Source organism: Rhinatrema bivittatum, chromosome 1 (assembly GCF_901001135.1).
Source record: "Rhinatrema bivittatum chromosome 1, aRhiBiv1.1, whole genome shotgun sequence".
Taxonomy (NCBI): Eukaryota; Metazoa; Chordata; class Amphibia; order Gymnophiona; family Rhinatrematidae; genus Rhinatrema; species Rhinatrema bivittatum.
The window spans coordinates 295636145-295660124 of record NC_042615.1 but is presented as its reverse complement, the minus strand read 5'-3'; the positions used below and the strand labels follow the sequence as shown (position 1 = coordinate 295660124).

The following is a 23980-nucleotide window of genomic DNA, read 5'->3' as shown; positions in this document are numbered from 1 at the left end:
GGTGATAAGAGAATGGATGAGCACTTTGGTAGCAAGCTCATAAAGGTCGCCGCATCTCAAAAAAGATATAGTTGCGATGGAGAAGGTACAGAGAAGGGCAACCAAAATGATAAAGGGGATGGAACAGCTCCCCTATGAGGAAAGGCTGAAGAGGTTAGGGCTGTTCAGCTTGGAGAAGAGACGGCTGAGGGGGGATATGATAGAGGTCTTTAAGATCATGAGAGGTCTTGAACGAGTAGATGTGACTCGGTTATTTACACTTTTGAATAATAGAAGGACTAGGGGGCATTCCATGAAGTTAGCAAGTAACACATTTAAGACTAATCGGAGAAAATTCTTTTTCCCTCAACGCACAATAAAGCTCTGGAATTTGTTGCCAGAGAAGGTAGTTAGTGCAGTTAGTGTAGCTGGGTTCAAAAAAGGTTTGGATAAGTTCTTGGAGGAGAAGTCCATTAATGGCTATTAATCAATTATACTTAGGGAATAGCCACTGCTATTAATTGCATCAGTAGCATGGGTTCTTCTTAGTGTTTGGGTAATTGCCAGGTTCTTGTGGCCTGGTTTTTGGCCTCTGTTGGAAACAGGATGCTTGGCTTGATGGACCCTTGGTCTGTCCCAGCATGGCAATTTCTTATGTTCTTATGAAGGTACGGATTTTAACGATGTTATAGAGGTAGAACAGACTCACTCTAGCAGTGTTTAGAATTTGCATAGAGAAGGAGAGGCATCAAAGATGACTCCCAAGTACATGGGCTGAGAGAACCAGGAGCATGAGAGTACCATCCACAAAGGCAAAAAAAAGAAGGAAGAGGTAAAATGGATTGTGGGGGCAGAAGTTCTATCTTGGCCATAGGTCAATTGGCATCTATATCTTTGTCATAGAATTATTTTATGTTTGGGACACAGTTTATTCAACAAATTAAGGGGTAGATTTTAAAACGTGCATCGCGTCACGGGCGGCATGTATTTTACAATGTTCGGGCATATGCGCACAAACTATGCAAAATACACGTATGTTTCACCCACAAGTTGTGTGTGACCCTTGTGCGCAGCGCACGGATTTGCTCTTCCTGCGCACACAACTATTTGCACGAGCCTATGTTTACGCGTGCGCACAGAAACGCGAGGGCAGGACTTCCTGCTCCTTTTCAGTGTGTGTAAAATGGCCAGGAGAGGAAGACAACCCAAATTTACCACTAGGGACGTTGCTCTGAGGTATCCCTGATGGTGGAAAAGGAGAGGCACCTCTTCCCGGTGCAAGGTCACTACACCAATTTTCACCTGCGCAGGAGGGCCTGGAGACAGCTACAGGCAGAATTTAACCAGCGTGCCTCCCACCGCCCATGGTGTAAGTTGACAGTCTTTACAGTTATGTAAGCTACTGCAGATGAGGGCACTGTGGGAGCGTGAAGGTCAGGTTAGGCCTGGGGGGGGGGATGCTAGTGGGCAGCATAGAGTGTTATAGTATACGGAGTATACAGATGGAGACTGTAATGTTAAGACCAAAGATTATTTGCACGTATGATCATAGTTATAATGAGGTCATACTAGGTAACAAAGGCATTAGGCCTAATTTACATGGGATGGTTCAAGCCTTACTGCTATAAGTATTGTAAATGCTGTAAGGAACAGGTAGTACTTACTTTCCCATGGATTTTAAAATAGTGTCCATCAAAAGGTTTTACCCTCAGGTCCTGACCATCCTCCCTTGTCCCTGCCTGCTAACTCCCTAGGGGGGGGGTGGGATTGTGTACATTTTTTTTATCCCTAGTGCTCCCCTCACCAATCTTTTGTTTATATTTGTACATATTTTAATATTTTATAGATAATTAAAAGTTTAACATTTCAAATGGTGTGTTTATTGTAGATGTAGTCACAGCGGTGTGTGTGAAGGAAGGGGATGTGTGAAGGAAGGGGATGTGTGAAGGAAGGGTGTGTGTGAAGGGGTGTGTGTGAAGGAAATGGGTATATGAAGGGGTGTGTGTGAAGGAAGGGATGTGTGATGGGGGGAATACTTAGGAAAATTATCCTGCAAAAACAAAATGAGACAGGAAAATTGGTTCTTACCTGCTAATTTTCGTTCCTGTAATACCACAGATTAGTCAAGACCAGTGGGTTGTGCATTCTTACCAGCAGATGGAGTCAGAGAACAAAAACCTTGGGCACTGCTACATAACCGAGAGTGCCACCTGCAGTCCCTCAGTACTGGCCTGTACCCAAGCCCAAACAACTAACCTTACTAAAAGGGTGAAGGGGGTTGGAACCCAAAACATAACAGTCAACCCCTCGCCCATAACGGAGAAAACAAAATACCACTAGACCACCTCAGAATCTGCTCCTTCAAGAGCATCTGCAATAGAACAAATTTCTTTCTTCAGGAAAACATCACCTCTCAAGGCAGTCTTTCAGAATCTGAAATGGGGGTGGGCCTCTAGACTGATTTGTGGTATTACAGGAACGAAAATTAACAGGTAAGAACCAATTTTCCTTTCCTGAACATACCCAGATCAGTCCAGACCAGTGGGATGTACCCAAGCCACCCTACACTGGGCAGGAACCCGAAAGACCTGCACGCAGAACACTCTCAACAAAGGATGATTCATCTTGCGTCCTAACATCCAAACGATAATGCTTGGTGAAAGTGTGAAGGGAGGACCAAACCGCTGCTCTGCAGATTTCCTGAAGCGACAGAAGCTGTCACTCAGCCCAGGAGGTAGCTTGGGCCCTAGTGGAATGAGCTTTCAGACCCAAGGGGACCTGATGCCCTCAAGCAACGTAGGCTGAGCAGATAGCCTCCTTAATGCAGTGTGAAATCATCGCCTTAGAAGCTTTGTCACCTTTCTTAGGTCCACCGAACAAGACAAACAGATAGTCTGACCGCTGGAAGTCATTGGTAACCTCCAAATAGCGCAAAAGAGCGCGATGCACATCCAAAAGATGAAGCTCCTTCTCGGGTGGACAGGAGGGCGTAAATGTTTGACTCCCTTGAGGAACAGTGAAATATCTGGGTGAACCTCCAGCGACCGACCGTGAAACCTACCCCTTAAGGCACCTAAGGCCGCTACCTGGACCCAAAGGGAATTGAAAGCCAAACCCTTAGCCAACTGCTGTTGAAGGAAATCCAACACCTGGGGAACCTCCGTTGACAATGGATCCAAGGAGCACTGGAGGCACCATGCCTCAAACAGCTTCCAGACCCTAACCTAGGCCATAGAAGTAGCCGGTCGACGAGCCTGAAGAAGAGTGGAAATCCTGCTCTGAATATCCCTTCAATCGCAATTGTCGCCTCTCAAAAGCCAAGCCGCGGGAGAGAAGTGATCCTCCTGATCCGAAAATATGGGCCCCTGACAGAGCAGGCACAGGAGATGAGCCAGCTGCAGGGGACCTTTCAGCGCTATTCGAACCAGGTCCGCAAACCATGGACAACGCGGCCACTCCGGAGCCACCAGCACTACGCTGCCTGGATGTCTCTCTATATGTCAGAGAAGCCGACCGATGAGAGGCCAGGGGGGAAGGCATAGAGAAGAATTCCCATGGGCCAAGGACACACTAGGGCATCTAATCCTACCGAGCCCACCTCTCGACGATGACTGAAAAAGCGTTCTGTCTTCGCATTGGCCCAAGTTGCCATCAGATCCAACTGAGGCACGCCCCACCAGGCGCAAATGAGGTTCCAAGCTTCGGGAGCTAGCTCCCACTCCCTTGGATCGAACTGTTGCCTGCTGAAGAAGTCCGCCTGAACATTTTCCACTCCTGCGACATGGCGATTCCTTTGAGATGGCGCTCCACCCTAGCGAACAAAAGCCTTCCTTCCAGTGCCAGCGTGAGACTCCTTGTCACGCCTTGCCGGTTGATGTAAGCTATCATCATCGCGTTGTCTGAGACCACTCGAACCATTCTGTTCTCGACTAGGGGCAGAAATGCTCGCAGGGCCAATCAGATAGCCCTCATCTCGAGGTGGTTGATGGACCAGGATCTTTCCAAATTGGTAGTGCAGTAATAACCAAATTGGTAGTGCAGTAATAATGGGAGACTTCAAATACCCCAATATAGACTGGGTAAATGTAAATGTATCATCGGGTCACGCTAGAGAGATAACGTTCCTGGATGGAATAAATGATAGCTTTATGGAGCAATTGGTTCAGGAACCAACGAGAGAGGGAACAATTTTAGATCTAATTCTCAGTGGAGCACAGGACTTGGTGAGAGAGGTAACGGTGGTGGGGCCGCTTGGCAATAGTGATCATAATATGATCAAATTTGATTTAATGACTGGAAAAGGAACAGTGTGCAAATCAAAGGCTCTCGTGCTAAACTTTCAAAAGGAAACTTTGATAAAATGAGAAAAATTGTTAGAAAAAAACTGAAAGGAGCAGTAAAAAATGTTCAAGAGGCGTGGTCATTGTTAAAAAATACCATTCTAGAAGCACAGTCCAGATGTATTCCACACATTAAGAAAGGTGGAAAGAAGGCAAAACAATTACCGGCATGGTTAAAAGGGGAGGTGAAAGAAGCTATTTTAGCCAAAAGATCTTCATTCAAAAATTGGAAGAAGGATCCAACAGAAGAAAATAGGATAAAGCATAAACATTGGCAAGTTAAATGTAAGACATTGATAAGACAGGCTAAGAGAGAATTTGAAAAGAAGTTGGCTGTAGAGGCAAAAACTCACAGTAAAAACATTTTTAAACATATCCAAAGCAGAAAGCCTGTGAGGGAGTCAGTTGGACCGTTAGATGATCGAGGGGTTAAAGGGGCACTTAGAGAAGATAAAGCCATCGCGGAAAGATTAAATGATTTCTTTGCTTCTGTGTTTACTGAAGAGGATGTTGGGCAGGTACCCGTAATGGAGAAGGTTTTCATGGGTAATGATTCAGATGGACTGAATCAAATCACGGTGAACCTAGAAGATGTGGTAGGCCTGATTGACAAACTGAAGAGTAGTAAATCACCTGGACCGGATGGTATACACCCCAGAGTTCTGAAGGAACTAAAAAATGAAATTTCAGACCTATTAGTAAAAATTTGTAACTTATCATTAAAATCATCCATTGACCTGAAGACTGGAGGATAGCAAATGTAACCCCAATATTTAAAAAGGGCTCCAGGGGCGATCCGGGAAACTACAGACCGGTTAGCCTGACCTCAGTGCCAGGAAAAATAGAGGAAAGTGTTCTACACATCAAAATCACAGAACATATAGAAAGACATGGTTTAATGGAACAAAGTCAGCATGGCTTTACCCAGGGGAAGTCTTGCCTCACAAATCTGCTTCACTTTTTTGAAGGAGTTAATAAACATGTGGATAAAGGTGAACCGGTAGATATAGTATACTTGGATTTTCAGAAGGCGTTTGACAAAGTTCCTCATGAGAGGCTTCTAGGAAAAGTAAAAAGTCATGGGATAGGTGGCGATGTCCTTTTGTGGATTGCAAACTGGCTAAAAAACAGGAAACGGAGAGTAGGATTAAATGGGCAATTCTCTCAGTGGAAGGGAGTGGACAGTGGAGTGCCTCAGGGATCTGTATTGGGACCCTTACTTTTCAATATATTTATAAATGATCTGGAAAGTAATACGACGAGTGAGATAATCAAATTTGCAGATGACACAAAATTGTTCAGAGTAGTTAAATCACAAGCAGATTGTGATAAATTGCAGGAAGACCTTGTGAGACTGGAAAATTGGGCATCCAAATGGCAGATGAAATTTAATGTGGATAAGTGCAAGGTGATGCATATAGGGAAAAATAACCCATGCTATAATTACACAATGTTGGGTTCCATATTAGGTGCTACAACCCAAGAAAGAGATCTAGGTGTCATAGTGGATAACACATTGAAATCATCGGTACAGTCAAAAAAGCAAACAGAATGTTGGGAATTATTAGAAAGGGAATGGTGAATAAAACAGAAAATGTCATAATGCCTCTGTATCGCTCCATGGTGAGACCGCACCTTGAATACTGTGTACAATTCTGGTCGCTGCATCTCAAAAAGGATATAATTGCGATGGAGAAGGTACAGAGAAGGGCTACCAAAATGATAAGGGGAATGGAACAACTCCCCTATGAGGAAAGACTAAAGAGGTTAGGACTTTTCAGCTTGGAGAAGAGACGACTGAGGGGGGATATGATAGAGATGTTTAAAATCATGAGAGGTCTAGAACAGGTAGATGTGAATCGGTTATTTACTCTTTCGGATAGTAGAAAGACTAGGGGGCACTCCATGAAGTTAGCATGGGGCACATTTAAAACTAATCGGAGAAAGTTCTTTTTTACTCAACGCACAATTAAACTCTGGAATTTGTTGCCAGAGGATGTGGTTAGTGCAGTTAGTATAGCTGTGTTTAAAAAAGGATTGGATAAGTTCTTGGAAGAGAAGTCCATTACCTGCTATTAAGTTCACTTAGAGAATAGCCACTGCCATTAGCAATGGTAACATGGAATAGACTTAGTTTTTGGGTACTTGCCAGGTTCTTATGGCCTGGATTGGCCACTGTTGGAGACAGGCTGCTGGGCTTGATGAACCCTTGGGTCTGACCCAGTATGGCATTTTCTTATGTTCTTATGTCCGTTGGGGACCAAAGACCTTGAGCGGATTTGTTTAGGCAAACTGCTCCCCAACCTGACAGACTAGCATCTGTGGAGATAACCACCCAATTCAGCGGATCCATATCCACTCCCTGTTCTAGGTTGCTGCATAAAAGCCACCACGACAGACTGACTCTGGAAGCAGAGGCAACGGTACATGGAACTGTTCCAACACTGGGCTCCACCTCGACAACAGCGCACGCTGCAACAGCCACAAATGAGCGAGCGCCAACGGTACCAAATCCAAGGTGGAGGCCATGGATCCCAGGACTTGCCAAACCGTCGGATCCTTCCTCTGAAGGAGGGCCTTGACCTGATCTTGCAACTTCGTCACACGTTCCGATGTTAGAAAAACCTTGCCTTGGGAGATATCAAAAAGCACTCCCAAGTAAACCAGCGACTGAGTGGGCTCCAAGTGACTCTTCTGGACATTTATGACCCAGCTGAGCGACTGCAAGGTGAGCATCACCCTCTGAACTGATCTTTCGCAGTCCTCCCATGACTTCACTTGAATCAACCAGTCGTCTAGATACGGGTGAACTAGGACTCCCTCTGTGCGCAGGAACGCCACCACGACCACCATAACCTTGGTGAAGGTACGTGGAACCGTCGCCAGGCCGAAAGGAAGAGCTTGAAACTGGAAATGTTGACCCAGCACCTTGAATCAGAGATACCACTGGTGATTCTGGCAGATCGGGATGTGGAGATATGCCTTGGTGAGGTCTAAGGATGCGAGAAACTCCCCTTTGCGCACAGCGGCCACCACTGTCCTCAAGGTCTCCATGCGAAAATGGGGGACTCACAAACAGCGGTTCACCTTCTGCAAATCCAGAATGGGACAAAAGGTGCCCCCTTTCTTGAGAACCACAAAGTACACCGAATACCGACCCTTGCCCTGTTCCGCTAGGGGAACTGGAACAATGGCCCTGAGGTCGAGAAGCCATTGTAGGTTCCCCGGCACTGCCTCGAGTTTGACCCGCGAAGCTACGTGAGACTCCACAAAGGCCTCCCGCACCGGGCGCAAAAACTCGAGAGCATAACCATCCCGGACCACTTCCAAGACCCAGCAGTCTGAGGTAATCCTTGCCCACTCCGCGTTAAAGCTTGACAATCTGCCTCCAACAGCTTCTACGACGGAATGGGTGCCCCTGGCTTCATTGGGAGGGTTTTCCACATCCAGCACCCTGGCCCATGGACTCTCTGCCTGGGCATTGACCTCCAAGAAAGGACTGCTGATGCCCCAGGGCTGGCCTGGACCCCAAAGGAGCTGAAGATCTACCAGTGCGAAATCTGCGAGAGTCCCGAAAATGAGCTCGAGGGGGGGAATACCTTCCCTGAAGGTTTCCTATCTTCTGGAAACCAGTTGCCCTTGGATTCCCCAAGTAATTTTACCAATTGGTCCAGGTCCTCCCTGAAGAGAAGCTTGCCCTTAAAGGGGAGGTTACAGAGTTGTGACTTGGAAGACAAATCTGCTGACTAATTCTGCAACCAGAGAAATCTACGAGCCGTGACAGCGGATATCATATTACGCGCCGGGGTCCGAACCAAGTCATACAAAGCGTCTGCGACATAGGCAACACCTGCCTCCAATCACATGGCCTGCAAGGGCCCACCACCGTCAGCACTCGGAGCCACGGACGCCTCCTGGACCCAACAATGGTAGGCTCTCTGCATGAGGCTAGCACAAATAGCCACCTGGAGACACAGCGCGGAGACCTCGAAGATTCGCTTAAGCTGAATCTCCAGCTTGCGGTCCTGTATGTCCTTCAGCACAGCAGCCCTGGCCACAGGAATGGTGGTCTTCTTAGTCAGGGCAGAAACTGCCGTGTCCACCTTCGGTACCTTCAGAAGATCCAAAACATCTTGCGATAGGGAGTAAAGTTTCGCCATCGCTCTACCCACTTTCAAACCCGCATCTGGCAAGTCCCACTCCCAGGTCACCAGCTTGTGGACCTTCTTTGGCAACGGGAAGGAAGTCGTCGATCCCCGAATCCCATCCAGGACCGGGTTAACTCCTTTGCTATCAGACTCTTCCTGCGATACCTTGATCCCCAGGACTTCCAAGATCTGGGGGATGAGAGGCCGGAGTTCCTCACGCTTAAACAAGCACACCACGCTGGGATCATCGCCCTCCAAGGGTGGAAGCTCAACTGGGTCCAGGTCGTCCTGGTTCCCATCGCACATATCATGGGTGAGTCCCGGATCCTGATCTACTCTAGAGACCATGGTATCTCTCAGTGGGGTCGGCGGTTTATCCTCGACTCAGGCCCCCTGCCAAACCCCTGAAGGTTGCTGAAGGTCTGGGAACCCCGTGGATACCTGCTTGGGTGGAGGCTCCAACAGAACGTCCGGCCGTGCTGCTCTCTTCAGTATTGCCTGTTTCCTAGCCAGGATCACCTGGTGCAGCAGTAGCACAAACTCTGGACAGAACTCCCCCGAGTCATCACCCCCCTCAACTGGGGGATCCAGTAGCACAGAGTCATCCCCAAAGGAGCAAACCTGCTCTACAGGGGATAGAATGGGAGGGTGTCCTCCTTCCGCAACCTCCGCTTTGAGCCCTCCTCCTCTGCTGAGGGAGGCATCAGCCCTGAGGAACGAAGTCCTTGCCTACCAGCCTCTCCCCCAACGACGTTCCCTCCTGCCCCGAAGTACAGGCTGCACAGAGTGAAAAAGAATCCAGGGCATGTGTTGCCACGCCACATGCGCGGCATGTCAGCATTTTTACTTGGGGCGCCGTGAGCTGGCCCGCACAGCCAGGCAGTCGTCAGCAAAGGGGAAAATTTCCGGTCAAGGAGCCTCCATGCATCAGCTGGAGCCAAAAATAAACAAGTCCTTGCAGGTGCGAAAATGCCCTCACAACGGCCCGCCGGTGAGAGCCGAGAGCAGAAATATGCGGCCTACCTCGCATGTGAAAGCCTGCCCCCCCCCCCCCGCTGAGCTACCCGGAGCTCTGGGACGTCGACAAGATCAGAGGGGGGTCCAACTCCCTCCTTTCCAACTGGAGTGCCGGGAAAAAAGGCCCGGTCCGTCCCCAAATCAGACTCCTCTTACCTTGAGAAGATCTTGCTTCCTTTATATTTTTTTTTAAACCTTTTTTTTTTTAAACTTTACTCAGCTATCCAAGGAGTCTGAGGAGGACCAGAGGAAAGGGAGCCTTTTCAGTGGTCGAGGGAACCAGGAACTCCTGGATATCGAATCCACTGGACCGTTGTGGGCGAAGCTCAGACAGGAGTGTCCAACCCCCCCCCCCCCCCCCCCCCGGATGCCCAGCTTCTACTGAGGGATGGCCCACGAAGGTGCCTAACACTTCAGGAAGCAAATTCACTAACTACTAACCAGCTGTCTCTCTCTCTTTTTTTTTTTTTACTAACTAACAGACTGCAGGAGTGCATCTCTACCATCTGCTGGAGTCAGAGAAATACTGAGGGGCTGCAGGTGGCATTCTCGGTTATGTAGCAGTGCCCAAAGTTTTTGTTCTCTGACTCCATCTGCTGGTAGGAATGCACAACCCACTTGTCTGGACATGTTCAGGAATGGCTATGTAACAATTGTACACATTTATTATGAGATCAGGTTTTTATTTTTTTTTCACCTTCACCACATCTTCCAGTGGTCAAGGAGGAACAACCATCTGGCAAACCAAGGAGGTGTGGCACCATCAGCAGCATCAGTGTTGGAATGAAGATCGGCAGCACCATCACCAGCTCCACATACAGCACATGGACATCCAACCCATATAGAAAAATAAATTACTTACGTTTCCATTGCAATCTTCTCTTCGTTATTTCTGCATAGCTCTGGGACCCAGGGAGCCACTCAGGGTTGTGTAGCAAACTTTTTATTTTGTGATACATGTTAACTCTAATATGGCTGAGAGAGGAATGATTAAAAACTCACGGGGGGGGGGGGGGGGGGGAGGGGGATTGCACATAGGGATCATTAATAACACAGGGTGAAGGAGGAACTGCTGAGGGGCAGAACACCATTGTACTTACCAGCCCTATACCTTTTTCCACTATTAGACAGAATGCCTAGTCTGCAGTACTATACAGACTATGAAGAAATCTATAGGGGGCAGGCATAGGCCAAAATATATCTGGAAATCACAGACTCTTCAAATGTCACAGCGCATACAGAGTACTCATTGTTACCTATCAATTTACTGTTATTTCACATCCGCAATGTTCACCTTGTACATTCATCCACATGCTCATATTGTTTAGGACATGAAAAGCAAAATAGTGTTTGTTATCTCACCTCTTTTATGGAGTTTCAGGTAGCCCCCAGCCTTGAAAATAGGCTCTGTTGTACCTGGTATGTAATACAGGTCCCCTCAACCTCTCAAAAGGCTTCAACATGCAAAGCTGTAGATCAGTGGTTCTCAACCTTTTTCCCATCGTGACACACCTGACAGACCACGCTCACATGTGTGACACACTGCTCATTACAATTCACGGCGGAAATAAAAAATAAAGGCCCGCTATTATTTTTATTGTTAAGAATGACACAAGGGAAAGATACTTATACTGTCTGAACAGAAATTGTATAAATAGTAAACATCCCACACCAAAACAGCACCAATTTCCAGCACTTAAACAGTAACCACCTTACCTAAGAAAAGGCAACACTGAAAATATTACACTGTTACGCATCCCGTCCCCGCACAGGCCCACGCACAGGCTTGTTCACCATCATGGTTCCACAGCAGGTCCAGGGTCGGCCTCTGTAGCTGCTGCTGCTAGCACTTCCAGGCCCCGGCATCGCGCAGTGGCGGTCGCCGGGCCTTCCACTGCGCACCAGGCCTCACGCCGGAGCTCGGCATCCTCGACTGTGTCGGCCATGCCCCTATGCGTGAGCATGCGGACCACCCGACCTTTTGGAGGGCCAAGGGCGGGTCCTAGCTCCGCGGCAAGCCCTGATTGATTCCCCGTTATAAGGAAATCATTGCTTGAACTTCCTTGCCTTGGCAATCGGGACGGCGTTTGTGCTAGTTTGTCACTGCGTTCTTGCTTGTTCCAGTATTGTTCCTAGTCTCGTTCCAGGATCCTTCTGTTCCAGTTCTGTTCCTGCCTTGTTCCTCCTTCCTAGTACTCCAGTGTCCTTCTATTCCTGTTCGTCTACCCAAGTAGCACCCCGGACTGTCTTACTGGTACTGACCTCGGCTTGTTCCTCGACCTGCCTGCTGCCTGCCTCTCGACTCCAGTCTGTTCCTTGACCTGCCTGCTGCCTGCCCTCTGACTCCAGTCTGCATCTTGACCTACCTGCTTGCCTGCTGCCTGCCTCCTGACTCCAGACTGTCCCTCGACACCTGCCTGCTGCCTGCCTCTTGACTCCAGTCTGTTCCTCGACCTGCCTGTCTGCTGCCTGCCTTCTGACCTCGACCTGTCTGTGATCTCGTCTGACCTCCGGAAGCTGACCTCTGCTCGCTGACTACTCCTCGGACTGTCTCCTGGACTTTGACCTCTGCCTGCTTGACCACGTCTCTAGATTTTGGCTCTTTTCCTCGCCTTGTCATCACCTACGCTCTTCTGGTCCTCCTTGTTACATCGGACCTCCTGCTTCGAACCTGACCACGCTCTCCTTCTGCCCGTGGGCACACCGGACTTCCACCTTCCCAGGAGACCCTGCGAGGCCCACCTAAGTCCAAGCAGCCCGGGTCCCTATGGGCTCCTCCCGGGGGGACCTCGAGCTTCCAGTGGTGAAGCTCTACCTAGCCTCTGTCTCCTCCAGTGCTCCGCCCCCTGGGGGCAGTTGCTTCCTGGTCCCAACCAGGAGGCAGTTCTCCACTGCCTCAGGACAAGGGTCCACTCCTGAGCGCACCTCCTATTAGGAAAACAGACCGAAGCCAAACTGCTAGAGAGCCCTACACAGAAACTACACGTCAGCAGAAAACCTCAACTGAATCACAAGTGCTGACCCTCACCTAACAAACAATAAAGAGACCAAAACGCATAACTAGAAGCATGCAGACAAAAACTGAATTGGAAACTGCAACAAGCCAGAGTCTCTGTATGCAGTGTAATAAAGGAAAAAAGAAACATCACCCATCCTTATAAAACAAATCAAGAAATATAAAATCAATAGCAGCAAAACCATACTAACAATAGAACAGATGATTTCAAAACAGCTGATGGGGGGGGGGGGGGGGTGAAAGACTAATAAATTATGCACACACACTGCCAGAGGGACCTTGGGGTTGCAGTGTCTGCTGATCTGAAGGCAGCGAGGCAATGTAACAAGGCAATAGCTAAAGCCAGAAGAAAGCTGGGATGCTTAGAGAGAGGAATAACTAGTAAAAAGGAGGTAGTAAATAATGCCCTTGTACAGGCCCTTGGTGAAGCCTCACCTGGAGTACTGTTTTTAATATTGGAGCTCGTATCTCGTATCAGGATGGAGGTGGTCCAAAGAGGGGTGATCAAAATGGTGTAGGATCTGTATCAGAAGACTTATGAGGAAAGGCTGAAAGATCTGAATATGTATACCCTGGAGGAGAGGAGGCGCAGAGGGATATGATACAGAACTTCAGATTCCAGAAACTCTGATCATAGATTCTGTTACTTGTGATCCCCCCCTCTTCAATTTCAGAACCTCCCCCTCCTTCTTCCCCATCCCAGATTCCTTATCCCCCTCCTCTTCCTACCTTCCACCCTAGCTCCTCTCTTCCTCTCCATCTCTACTTCTCACCTTCTCCTCTTTCCTTTCCTCACCATCCCTCCTCCTCATCCTCGAGATCGGCTCCCTGACCCAACACTTGAGATCCTTTTTCTTTATTCAGTACTCACAAAATAAATTATACAGACACACGCATGCTTGTAAAACGACTTTATTTTTATAATTATAATATAAAAGATGGAAATGTTTACCAATATGCTTCAGAATTTTCTAATTGTCACAAACTCTACCCCTGAGCTGTTGCAAGAAACTGGGGGGGGCTATGGCCTCGATTTTTTCCCCGTTTTACAACCTTGGGGGGGGGGGGGGGGGTAGCCAGTGACAGTACCAACAGTGCCTGGGGAGAGAGGGCTAGAATCAGCACAGATGGAAGACCACATACACACAAGTGCAACAAAGAAAAACCCTGCCGCCCCTCACAAACAAAATTATGTACCGAACAGCAATGTACAGGCACACACCCACAAAGTATTAAGAGTGAACATTAGTTTAGAAAACTGATGACAAGGAGGGAAATACAGAGGGAAAGCAACATAAGCGGCCCTTCTAAACTCTCCTAGTCGGTGTCAAAGTCGCTGCCCCATCTCCTCCCAGCGCAGGAATGTTCTCACTCCCAGGCTGGGGGATATTTATAAAGCAGCAGGTTTTCTTCGGTGGCCAAACTACGGCAGTTTGAATCTGCTGTACCACAACGACGTTCATTTCTTTCTAAATGCAGAAAAAAGAGTCACATTTTATTCAATCTCTTACTACAAAGTGATCTGCAACATTTCATTGCTTGAAATGACTAAAAGATAGCCAAGCAGTGAGTGAACCCATAAACACAAAACTGCTTCCAATCTCTTACTACAAAGTGATCTGCAACATTTCATTGCATGAAATGACTAAAAGATAGCCAAGCAGTGAGTGAACCCATAAACACAAAACTGCTTCCATAATCGGAACTTCCAGCTGCACATTTATACCTGCTGACCGGCTTCAAAGCTCCCACCGACAAAGATGCAGGATTGGAAGGCCGGACCGACCAGGAATTGCATGTATTAGAAAAAAGTTAGCAGAGATTCTGATCTCCGAGTGTCCTTTTCTTGAATCATACAAGAGCAAACCAAAACCAAACAGTAAATTGCCAACCCAAGCGCCCGAGAGGAGCGCGCCACAAAGCCCTTACTATCCACCCTCGAAGAGAGGGAGGGAGGGAAGAGGTTAGGGGCGGGCTTTCTGGCATACTATCACCAGGAAGTAGCGAAGAGCAATCGTAACAGTACAAAGCTTAGTATCGGGAAAGAGAAGGTGCAGGAAACAAAAGGAAGGAAAACCAGCGGCGAGAGTGACAGCCTGCTATGGCGGGTAAGAGACCGTCGCGTGGTAGCGAGCGGCCTGCGGGAACCCCGAAACAGCTGCGGCACGAGGCAGCGAGAGAAGCCTCGCGCTGAAGGGAAGGACGGCGGGGGGGGGGGTTCCACAACGGCAGCGGCGCGAGCCAATGTGGGCTCTTTAAAGGCCCCTCCCCCAAGATGTTTTTGACCAAGGCTTACGGCTCGGCAGGAGAGCTGAGAGCTCAGAGAGAGGTTTTTCCTCTGTGATGTGGCTGTGGGTGAAACGCTCGGTGGTGGCTGATTCCACATTTGCGATTTTGTTTCACTTTGTTTTCCAGAGAAGAGAAAGCAAGACTCGACAGGGATTTTTCTTTCCTTCTCTATTATTTCTTCTTCCCTGCCTCCTCCATCCCTCCCTTGCATCTGTTGCAGTTTCTGGAGCCGCAGGGCTGGAGGTTTCTGCATGTGCTGGGGCTTGCCTGTGAGTTTCTTTCATTGTTGTTAATAAATAAGGGAAAGGGCAAGGGTGACTCAGCCTTCTCCACCGTAGCCTGCAATTAATAATAATAATAATAATAATTATTATTATTATTATTATTGGATTTTTAGGCCTCCTTTATAAATAGTGCTCAAGGTGGCTTATAGCATTATTTGTAATTCAAATACAATAAGTCCTTTCCCCAAAGAGCTTGCAATCTAAAAGGTAAAATCTCAAAATGTTATGAGCATTAGTAGCCTCTACACAGTATTCCATATTTCATAAAAGTCCAAAATATATGTGGTTTTTTTCACATTCGCTCACACATATAGGAGTGTAAAAAAGAGACAGTCTAAGGGGGTTCCTGGGTAGGGCCAGTATTCATGCATATAAATTGCTATTTTAAAAGGCATGTGTACATTTTCCAACTTACTCATGTATTTTTACACCTGCTAATTATCTGGCGTAAGTTATATTCTGTAGTACTGACAGGGTGGGAGGTTTGGGTAAACTGGGGTAGTTCAAGCTGAAGAACTAGGAAGGTCTTGAGCTGCAGAAGGACTGGGTGAACTGGTGGACCAAGTGGTAAAACTGGTAATTTCATCGACACGCACACATTGTAAAATACACCAACTTACGCACATAAATCAGGACTTACGCGGATAAGTCCTACTTTACTTTCACGTGTAAAATATATACACGTATATTTTTAAAACTGGTGGGTAAAGTCCACACATTCGATGCATTGATGTGCATGATTTCTATGCATTGGGGCGGATTTTAAGAGCCCTGCTCGCCGGTGCGCCTATGTTCAATAGGCCTACCGGCGCGCGCAGAGCCCCGGGACTCGCGTAAGTCCCGGGGTTTTCCGAGGGGGGCGGGGCCGAGCGGCGCGCCGGTTTCGGGGTGGGACGCGGCATTTCGGGGGCGGGCCCGGGGGCGTGGCCGCAACTTCCGGAACCACCCCCGGGTTGCGTCTAGGCGCACCAGCGGCCCGCTGGCGCGCGGGGATTTACTTCTCCCTCTGGGAGGCGTAAATCCCCCAACAAAGGTAGGGGGGGTTTAGACAGGGCCGGGGGGGTGGGTTAGGTAGATGAAGGGAGGGGAAGGTGAGGGGAGGGCGTTAGCGAATTCCCTCCGAGGTCGCTCCGATTTCAGAGCGGCCTCGGAGGGAATGGAGGTAGGCTGCGCGGCTCAGCATGCGCCGGCTACACGGAATCGGTAGCCTTGCGCGCGCCGATCCAGGATTTTAGCGGATACGCGCATATCTACTAAAATCCCGCGTACTTTTGTTGGCGCCTGGAGTGCCAACAAAAGTATGCCAACGCGCCGTTTTTGAAAATCTACCCCATTGTATGCATTCGTGCATAAGCCTACATATCCGGATACGTTGCAGGGTAGATGCAAACATATTTTATAAGCCACACACACATATCATACTACATATAAAATACTGTAGTAAATCTACACGTGACTGCATGCATGCTTTTGTGCTGCCACATGTAGTTGTTTGAAAGTTATCCTCTCTGTGTACACAGGTATATTCTTCTTCAAGGCCTTTCTGTGGCAATTATGTGATATATTTGTATGCATTGACTTATGCTGAATTGCTTCAACCAAAACTCCCAAATTTATTGAAATTGTTTCCAATGTAGTTTGAAAAGAAATTTAGTTTTTAATCTTTGCGGCATCTGAATATTCTTTTCTTTTTAAATGTTTCATTTTCCTGTTCCAACTCTATCTACAACTTGTTTACGTTTTATTTACTTTTTGTGCTTCTTCCACTTCATATTTGCATTTAGATTTCATTACATGCCTTTCCAAATCCAAGCTCAAGGCAAGTTACATTCAGGCACAGTAGATATTTCCCTGCCCAGAAGGGCATTTACTGAGTGATAAATGCCTTAACGCATGGCATTTCAAACACTACACGTTATCTTCACCCCAGTAACATAGGCATGCTAATGAGATGATTTGCATACAGTTGTATGCAAAGCAGTTCATTACTACCTAATCTAATGCAAATAAAATAACACAGTTTGCCTGAAAGTTTGCAAGCCGCTTTATTTTCAGGAAAGTTAGCTACAACTCTGGAGTTGTAGCTAATTTTTCCTGGGAGCATAGGGTCTGCCCCTTAAAAGACTCAAGCAGCCTGAAGAACCTCCCCCCGGCATCAGCAAAACCCTGGGGGTCTCAAGAGGCTCCCTGCTGCCCCGTGAGGTGACTGAAGTAACCAAAAAAAATAAGGGCCCTGCTCCCTCCTCTTTTAGTAAACCGTTCCTCTTGGTGCTCACCCGACTCCCCAGGTCCTTACCTATGAGGCCTTGGTGGTCCAGGGGGGCCGGAACACCTCTTAGGGCTCTGGCCCCTGGTGATGCTATTTTTCAAAATGATGTTGGTCAAATCTGCCTCGATAGGGTCATCAGGGGAGGGAGGGTAGGGACAGGGAATCTCTCAAGACCCCCAGGGTTTTGCCAATACTTGTGTGTGGGGGGCGGGGGAGAGATTCCATGAGCCGCTTGGGCCCTTTAAGAAGAAGGCAGTCCTGGGCAGCGGGGCTGGCATCGAATGGATCTGTACTGAGGGCACCTAAACCCTGGTAATTTTCAGTAATCTGCAGTTTTGTAAAGTTTGCACCTTAGAAATTAAAATGAGAATATTTTTTCTCTAATCTGACAAATTAAATTTTGGGTGACTTTATGATTTTAAAAAAATCGATCTATAGTGAAGCTTACATATTGGATCTGTTCTAGTCTGCTTGTGCACTTCCTCTCTCTCTCTCCTAAGTTTAATCAAACCATATCCACATACAAAGTATGCAGCAGAGGAGACTAATGTATGAAAAGTGTTTTATTTTGTGAATGGCTGTCTGCTTTCCAAAGTAATTAAGTGCCTCTTCTAATGAGTGAATGTGTTATGCAGCCATAGAAGGGTATCGCTGATAAGTGACCTCAAGAGGTCAACTGGTGCCTACCCCCAAGGCAGGATCAACAGAACTTTGCCCAATCCAATCTTAAAAAACAAAAACCTCCAATGATGGAGAATCCTTCTCCCAGATAATTTGTTCTCCTTACTTTTTAAAAGTCATTTTAATGTCTAATATAAATAACCTCAGTTGCAAGTCAAGCCAATTACTTCTTGTCCTATCCCCATTGTAGATGGAGATCAGATGCTCACAACCTCTTTATAACTTTTCTTTAAATAATTGATACCACTGTCACCCTTCAGTCTTCTCTTCTTTATGCGAATTAAAGCTTCCTCATTCAGCCTTTCCTTATAACTCATTATAAATAACCCTTATTTTTGTTGCTTTTCTCTGGCCTTTCTTCAATCCTTCCTTCTCCTGCTTTGAAGTGTTGGGCCCAGAACTGAACACAGCATTGTGTGAAGTGTGAGAATTACTTAATGTAGATTTTTTTGTAACAATGCTACAGTGCCAGCTCATACCTAGCTTGTCTACTGTAATCTCCAGATCCTTGTATGTAGCACTACTGCCTAACCAATTATTCCTCACATTGTACCTGTGCGTATCATTTTCCTCTTTACTTCTTGTTCCTTTAATTGGAATTCAACCCTATTTATTTCTCTGAGTTGCTCAGATAAAGCTGATTCTAATCAGGTCCTCCAATATTTTTAAGGCCCTCAACTTGGTATCATCCAAAGACTTTACAAATACATCCCCTTGGCCATCATTCAAATCATGAATGAAAATATTTAATAGAACGGAACACAGAGATGTCCCCCATGAAACTCCACCTGATCCATTCTCCCACGTTGGCACTGAGCCATTGTCAATTACTCTTACAGTAAATGTCTCCAGCCAGTTATGTATGCAGCCTAGTTATGGCCTAGTTGAGATCATATTTCCAGGTCTGGTTATGACTTTGTACACTTTGTAACTCTGACTCAGCACAAGGAGTGGTCAGAGCCTCAGCAAGAGAGTTCAGTTCAAACTTTCAAGGAAATTTTTTTTATCTCAAGCTGGTTTCCAGTTATTGGCTAAAGAAGCGTGTTAAAAGGTGGCACTTAAATTCCATGTGTACTCTGCACGTACATTATCGGGCCGATTCAGTAAAGTCCGAGGGAGAGCGGGCGAACAGGCCACTCTCCTGTGCGCGAGATTCTGTATTTACATGAGGCCCAGCAGTAAAAACGGGCAAAAGGAGGCGCTAGGGACACGCTAGTGTCCCTAGCGCCTCCTTTTGGACCGGAGCGGCGGCTGTCAGCGGGTTTGACAGCCGACGCTCAATTTTGCCGGTTTCCGAGCCCGCTGACAACCACAGGCTCGGAAACCAGACGCCAGCAAAATTGAGCATCCGGTTTTTGACCCGACAGCCGCCGGCCGACTTCAAATTTTTTTTTTTAATTTTTTTTTTACTTTTGGAAAGTTTTGGAACCTCCGACTTAATATCGCCATGATATTAAGTCGGAGGGTGCACAGAAAAGCAGTTTTTACTGCACTTTCCCGGTGCCCAAAGAAATTAGCGCCTACCTTTGGGTAGGCACTAATTTCTGAAAGTAAAATGTGTGGCTTGGCTGCATATTTTACTTTATGTATCCCATGGGAATACCTAATAGGGCCATCAACATGCATTTGCATATTGCAGACGCTATTAGGTTCAGCGGATTGGACGCGCGTTTTCGGCCCCTTACTGAATAAGGGGTAAGGGAAAACGCGCGTCCAGTGATGGGTTAACAGTGCACTCCATTGGAGCGCACTGTACTGTATCGGCCTGATTGTGCATGAGTTGCCAACTGGCTCCAGACTTTCAGGACAGGTTGATCCAGTCCTGGTTTTACCCCATTGTACCTGAAGACTGGAGGATAGCTAATGTAACCCCAATATTTAAAAAAGCTCCAGGGGCGATCCTGGAAACTACAGACCGGTTAGCCTGACTTCAGTGCCAGGAAAAATAGTGGAAAGTTTTCTAAGCATCAAAATCGCAGAACATATAGAAAGACATGGTTTAATGGAACAAAGTCAGCATGGCTTTACCCAAGGTAAGTCTTGCCTCACAAATCTGCTTCACTTTTTTGAAGGAGTTAATAAACATGTGGATAAAGGTGAACCGGTAGATGTAGTGTACTTGGATTTTCAGAAGGCGTTTGATAAAGTTCCTCATGAAAGGCTTCTAGGAAAAGTAAAAAGTCATGGTATAGGTGGCGATGTCCTTTCGTGAATTACAAACTGGCTAAAAGACAGGAAACAGAGAATAGGATTAAATGGAGAATTTTCTCAGTGGAAGGGAGTGGGCAGTGGAGTGCCTCAGAGATCTGTATTGGGACCCTTACTTTTCAATATATTTATAAATTATTTGGCAAGAAATACGACGAGTGAGGTAATCAGATTTGCAGATGATACAAAATTGTTCAGAGTAGTTAAATCACAAGCAGATTGTGATAAATTGCAAGAAGACCTTGTGAGACTGGAAAATTGGGCATCGAAATGGCAGATGAAATTTAATGTGGATAAGTGCAAGGTGATGCATATAGGGAAAAATAACCCATGCTATAGTTACACAATGTTAGGTTCCATATTAGGTGCTACCACCCAAGAAAGAGATCTAGGCATCATAGTGGATAACACCTTGAAATCATTGGTTCAGTGTGCTGCGGCAGTCAAAAAAGCAAACAGAATGTTGGGAATTATTAGAAATGAAATGGTGAATAAAATGGAAAATGTCATAATACCTCTGTATCTCTCCATGGTGAGACTCCACTTTGAATACTGTATACAATTCTGGTCGCTGCATTTCAAAAAATATAGAATTGCGATGGAGAAAGTACAGAGAAGGGCGACCAAAATGATAAGGGGAATGGAACAGCTCCCCTATGAGGAAAGACTAAAGAGGTTAGGACTTTTCAGCCTGGAGAAGAGACGGCTGAGGGGGGATATTATAAAGGTGTTTAAAGTCATGAGAGGACTAGAACATGTTAATGTGAATCAGTTATGTACTCTTTCGGATAATAGAAAGACTAGGGGGCACTCCATGAAGTTAGCATGTGGCACATTTAAAACTAATCAGAGAAAGTTCTTCTTCACTCAATGCACAATTAAACTCTGAAATTTGTTGCCAGAGGATGTGGTTAGTTCAGTTAGTATAGCTGTGTTTAAAAAAGGATTGGATAAGTCCATTACCTGCTATTAATCAAGTTGACTTATAAAATAGCCACTGCTATTACTAGTAACAGTAACATGGAATAGTTTTTGGGAACTTGTCAGGTTCTTATGGCCTGGCTTGGTCACTGTTGGAAACAGGATGCTGGGCTTGATGGACCCTTGGTCTGACCCTGTATGACATGTTCTTATGTTCTTATCTGTTGCATTCCTTAAGAATATCAAGAATATAAGTATCTGCGTGTAAGGGAGCAAAACCAGGACTGGATCAACCTATCTGAAACTCAGCAGCCAGTTGGCAACCTTATGTGTATGCTGTGCTGTAGATATAATGAATCAAAGATCAGCCAATCATAGTGAGATATGCGTTGCGTCTTCTTTGAAAACATGTTTCTTATACATGAAACATTCTTGCAGCCTCCACATTTTCTGCAGCTGAACATTTGACTTACTCCAATGCTCTTCTTGTAAATGGAGAGAAGGATAAAACATTACCATTGTAGTTAAATCACTTAAGTTTTAACTTATTCTGAATTGATTTTGGTTTGTAAGTAATTAGTAGTTAATAGAGCAGGGTAAGCCACTGTAAGACAGGTTTGACTGTGACTGAGGATCAACGTTAGGCCTTGAAGAACAATCCAGACAAGAGCTGAGTTAACAGAAATTTCCCCAACTAAACAGGAAGTAAATGTGCTCTGACCAACAGAGATGAATCTGTTCTAAGAGCCTGTGACCATAGGTCTGTGTTGCCGGAGAAAGGAATGGCTTTATCTTGTGACTGGGAAATAAAAAAGAAGAGCCAGCAGTGGTAGGTAGTGTAAGCCTGAAAGAGCTGGTAGTCATCATAGTGTGTTCTCCAGCCCACAGGAGGCCCAGTTCCTTCAGGTGTACCCCCTTTTTTTTTTTTTAAAACAGCTGATGTAGTTAGTGGCTTGAACTTATTGCTTAGTCAAGTGCTATCCAGTGGGATTATACCAAATAGTTTCCAGCTATCTGTCAGCAGTCTGCACCATCTCAGAGAGAATATCCCAACCATAGAGAGATCTGATAAATCTTAGAGCAGTAAACTATTCACCTACCTGGTCCACTACAGCACCTGATTGACCACTGACCATTAAGAACCATATAACAGGACAGGATTTATCCCTGACCACCCCGTTACATAAAGCTGATCCATCAGTTTAATCTTAGAACTAGAACTGGGAGCACCCAAGCTGCAGTAAATTGTCCCCACTCTCTCCCAACAATCTAGACTAGGCAATTCCGATCCTGGAGTGCCATGAAACAGATCTGATTTTCAGGTCATCCACAACAAATCAGCATGAGATATATTTGTATACAGTAGAGGTAGTGCCTACTGGTAGATATACCTCATGCGTATTTATTATGGATATCCTGAAACCAGACCTCTTTGTGGCACTCTAGTACTGGAGTTGCCTCTCTCTGATCTAGACATATCTTTGCAGCGTGGCCCTGATGGGACTGAATACCCATACCAATCTGTTTCCAGTAGTGTATAGCACTGCCACCATCCAAAGGGATCAACTCATTCACTCTTAGCTAGCTGTATCATTCATTGATAAATTAAAGTTTATTGCGAACAATCTATTTATTACACAGAAATATTATAGCACCAACATGGTTATCGAGTCTCAGCAGCTCATAGAGGAAAACTGTTTCTTCTGATGGCCCATGTGATTTTACATGAATTGAAAGTTTGTTTCCCACACCGTATACCCATCCCATATATAACCCTATCACTTGTCTATGGCAGCATGGCCTTGGACTTAGTGCTCCCTCGTGACATATAAATAATTTGACACCTATGTAAATAATGTCTCAGCTATGTCAGGACATGTTCCTTTGATGAAACAGGGTGTAGTAGTTTTTCAAATATCCAGTTGAGATCATACTGGGCTTTAGTAGATTTAAATGTTCAGTGCCTTTTCTGTTGTACGTGGTGCAGTATTTCAGCACAGGAGTCCAATACCAATATATTGTAAGGTATATGTGAACTGAGGACTTGAGTCAAGGGAAGGGATCTTTCAAAGCTATTTGTGCACGTAAATACAGATTTACCTAGGTAAATTGGCTTTCTGAAAATAGCCCTCAATCCTGCTAAAGGCATGTGTGGGGCTCACAATGCATGAACCTTTAGCTGCAGAAAAAAGGGGCCTTCATTAGCGCAGAGCTTCCCAAACATTTATCCAATGTGACCTCATTTTAGCACTTGAAAATTCATCTGATTCCTAGAGATGACCAAAACAAATTAGTAGGAGGGCAGCCCCCCTCCAACTATCACTCCAGGGTTGCCAACCGGCTCCAGATTTTCAGGACAGGTTGATCTGGTCCTGGTTTTATTCCCCTGCACACAGGTACTTATAGCCTTGATTTTCTGAGGGAATGGAATAGGTAAATCAGAACAAGTCCCAGCATGCAATGGGGTAAAACCAGGACCGGATCAACCTGTCCTGAAAATCCGGAGACGGCTGGCAACCCTATATCACTCCTTACCCTCCCCACATTCCAGCTGATCCCTTTCTCACAACCTCCAAGGTCCCTTCAGAAGACCTTCTCTCAACCTCCTTTCTCATCCTCTGCTTCTCTCACCCCCTAGCTCTTTTTGCATCCCCCAGTTGATCCTCTGTCAGCTCCCAAGTCCTTCTTATAAGCCTCAACTGATCTTCTTCTGTCATTCCCTCCCTCTCATCCCTCCCTCTCATCCCACCCAAATTCCCTCATTCTCATTTCCCATTCACTCTCTCACCTTCTGGCTTCAACTCTTCCCCTCCAACTCTTTTCTCACA

General features: G+C 46.2%; 1 protein-coding gene across 2 annotated transcripts in view; it reads left to right on the top strand.

Annotated features, from left to right (window-relative positions):
• Nucleotides 1-14486: 14486 nt before the first annotated feature.
• The window catches only part of CASP6 (caspase 6), a 95675-nt gene continuing 86181 nt past the window's right edge, over nucleotides 14487-23980 (top strand). For both annotated transcript variants that reach the window (XM_029596629.1, XM_029596618.1), the window contains exon 1: nucleotides 14487-14608. In XM_029596629.1, the coding sequence (XP_029452489.1) occupies nucleotides 14602-14608 (7 nt within the window). In that variant the 5' untranslated portion in view covers nucleotides 14487-14601. The remainder of the gene's footprint in view (nucleotides 14609-23980) is intronic.